Source organism: Carlito syrichta, unplaced genomic scaffold (genome assembly GCF_000164805.1).
Source record: "Carlito syrichta isolate Samal-C Ts95f unplaced genomic scaffold, Tarsius_syrichta-2.0.1 Scaffold316060, whole genome shotgun sequence".
Classification (NCBI taxonomy): Eukaryota; Metazoa; Chordata; class Mammalia; order Primates; family Tarsiidae; genus Carlito; species Carlito syrichta.
Window position 1 is genome coordinate 1,173,689 of NW_007260156.1, and position 1,569 is coordinate 1,175,257.

The 1,569-nt window shown below is 65.5% G+C and overlaps 1 protein-coding gene across 1 annotated transcript in view; it reads right to left on the reverse strand.

Moving 5' to 3' along the window:
* Positions 1 to 478: 478 nt before the first annotated feature.
* NOP53 (NOP53 ribosome biogenesis factor) overlaps positions 479 to 1,569 on the reverse strand; it is a 6,864-nt gene continuing 5,773 nt past the window's right edge. The window contains exons 10-12 of the mRNA XM_021706854.1: positions 1,355 to 1,397; positions 633 to 709; positions 479 to 539 (exon numbers count right to left, since the gene is read on the reverse strand). Coding sequence (XP_021562529.1) covers positions 479 to 539; positions 633 to 709; positions 1,355 to 1,397 — 181 coding nt within the window. The remainder of the gene's footprint in view (positions 540 to 632; positions 710 to 1,354; positions 1,398 to 1,569) is intronic.

A 1,569-nucleotide genomic window follows, 5' to 3' on the forward strand; every position in this document is an offset into this window, starting at 1 on the left:
GTCCCGTGCTCTGCCCCTCTGTGTCTGACAGGCTGCAGGTCCCACGGCACCTGCGTCTTCAGGCCCACCACTCCAGCCAGCTGCCGGCCTTACCACTGCTGGGCAAGCCAGGATGCAGTCGGCAACAGCCTGTGACGTGCCCTGAGACTTGCTTCCTCTGGGGGAGGAAGGTTTGGCAGGCACCACCTCATGTGCCCAAGGGGCAGGCACAGAGGTGTCACACACGGAGGCTGTCCGTGGAAGGGGACAGGTCACATGTGAAGCCCCAGTGGGTTGGAAGGTGCTTTATTGAAAGGCAGGGGCTCCAGCGTCCGGCGGCTACAACCTGGGGAGAAGAGAGGGGATGAGGACGCCCACGTCCAAGCACACCCGACCGCCTATTCAGTTTCCCACTGGGGACCCGCCCACCCTCTCCGGGCCAGGGGAGGGCTCCGTTCCTGTGTGAGCGAGCAGGACCTTGCCAGCGCCGGGGGGCCACTCACTGGATCTCGCGGAATGCCCGCTTCTCTACCAGCTTCACCTTGTACTTGCGCTTGAACCTGAGGAGGGACCGGGAGCCGTCAGCAGCCGCCCCCAACTCAGGTCGAGGCCCCGGTACCCCGTGCCCCTCCTCCCCAGCAGCCGGGCCTCACTTGGCTCTCTCCCGAGGCTCGATCATGTTCCTCCTCTGGAAGCTCTTGAAGCGGTCCTGGAGGATGTTGCCCTCGGGCTGTGGGACACAGGGTGGCCTCAATGGGATGGCAGACGCCCTAGGGCTCCGGGGTCTTCCCAGGCCTCTGGGCACTAGGGCTCAGTCCAGCCCTGAGCTGGGAGGCTCAGCATCAGGGGGGTGGCCACTGCCCCTGGTTGCCTCTGAGTTGGGAGGAGGCTGGGGACAAAGTGGAAAAGGGAACGCCAGGGGCAACAGCTGCCGTCTGAGGCCCAGCTGCTGGAACCCACAGTGAGGCCAGGGCAGGCCAGACTCGTGGCTGCAGGGGTAGCTGGGCTTCCTTTAGGGCACTGTGGAACCACAGCTGATTCGGGGGTGGGGGGGAGCCACATGGCCAGTTGTGAGCTTCAGGAAGGCCCCTCTAATCTTGAAGAAGCTGAGACAGGACAGGGAGACTGGGGACTGAGGTGCAAACCCAGATGGAAGGAGAGGCCTTCTGAGGGCCTCAGGCTCAAACTGCCACCCGGGCCCTCACCCTGGTAGCCCACTGCAGGACCTCATGCCCTCAGCCCCTGGACACTGGCCCAACCGGCCCAGCCCAGGGGCAGCCAAGGTGTCGCCCACAGCCCCTGGGGGCACGGGGAGCAAGGATGGTGTCATCACCGGGCACAGCCCCACAGACTGCACTCCCGAGTGGGTGCGTACCTTCAGGGTCCTGAGCGAGTCAGACAGGTCTGAGCTGAGCTGTACGTCGATGTCAGGGGCCTGGTACCTGGAAGATGGGGCGGGTGCTCGGGGCCACTGAGTTTAAAGCCTCCACCCCAGGGGAATGTGGGCTCTGGGAACGTGGGGCTTGGCGAGGAGGTGGGGAGGGGGCGGGAAGGCATCAGCACGTGGGGCCCAGCCTCCCCCCGCCCCCC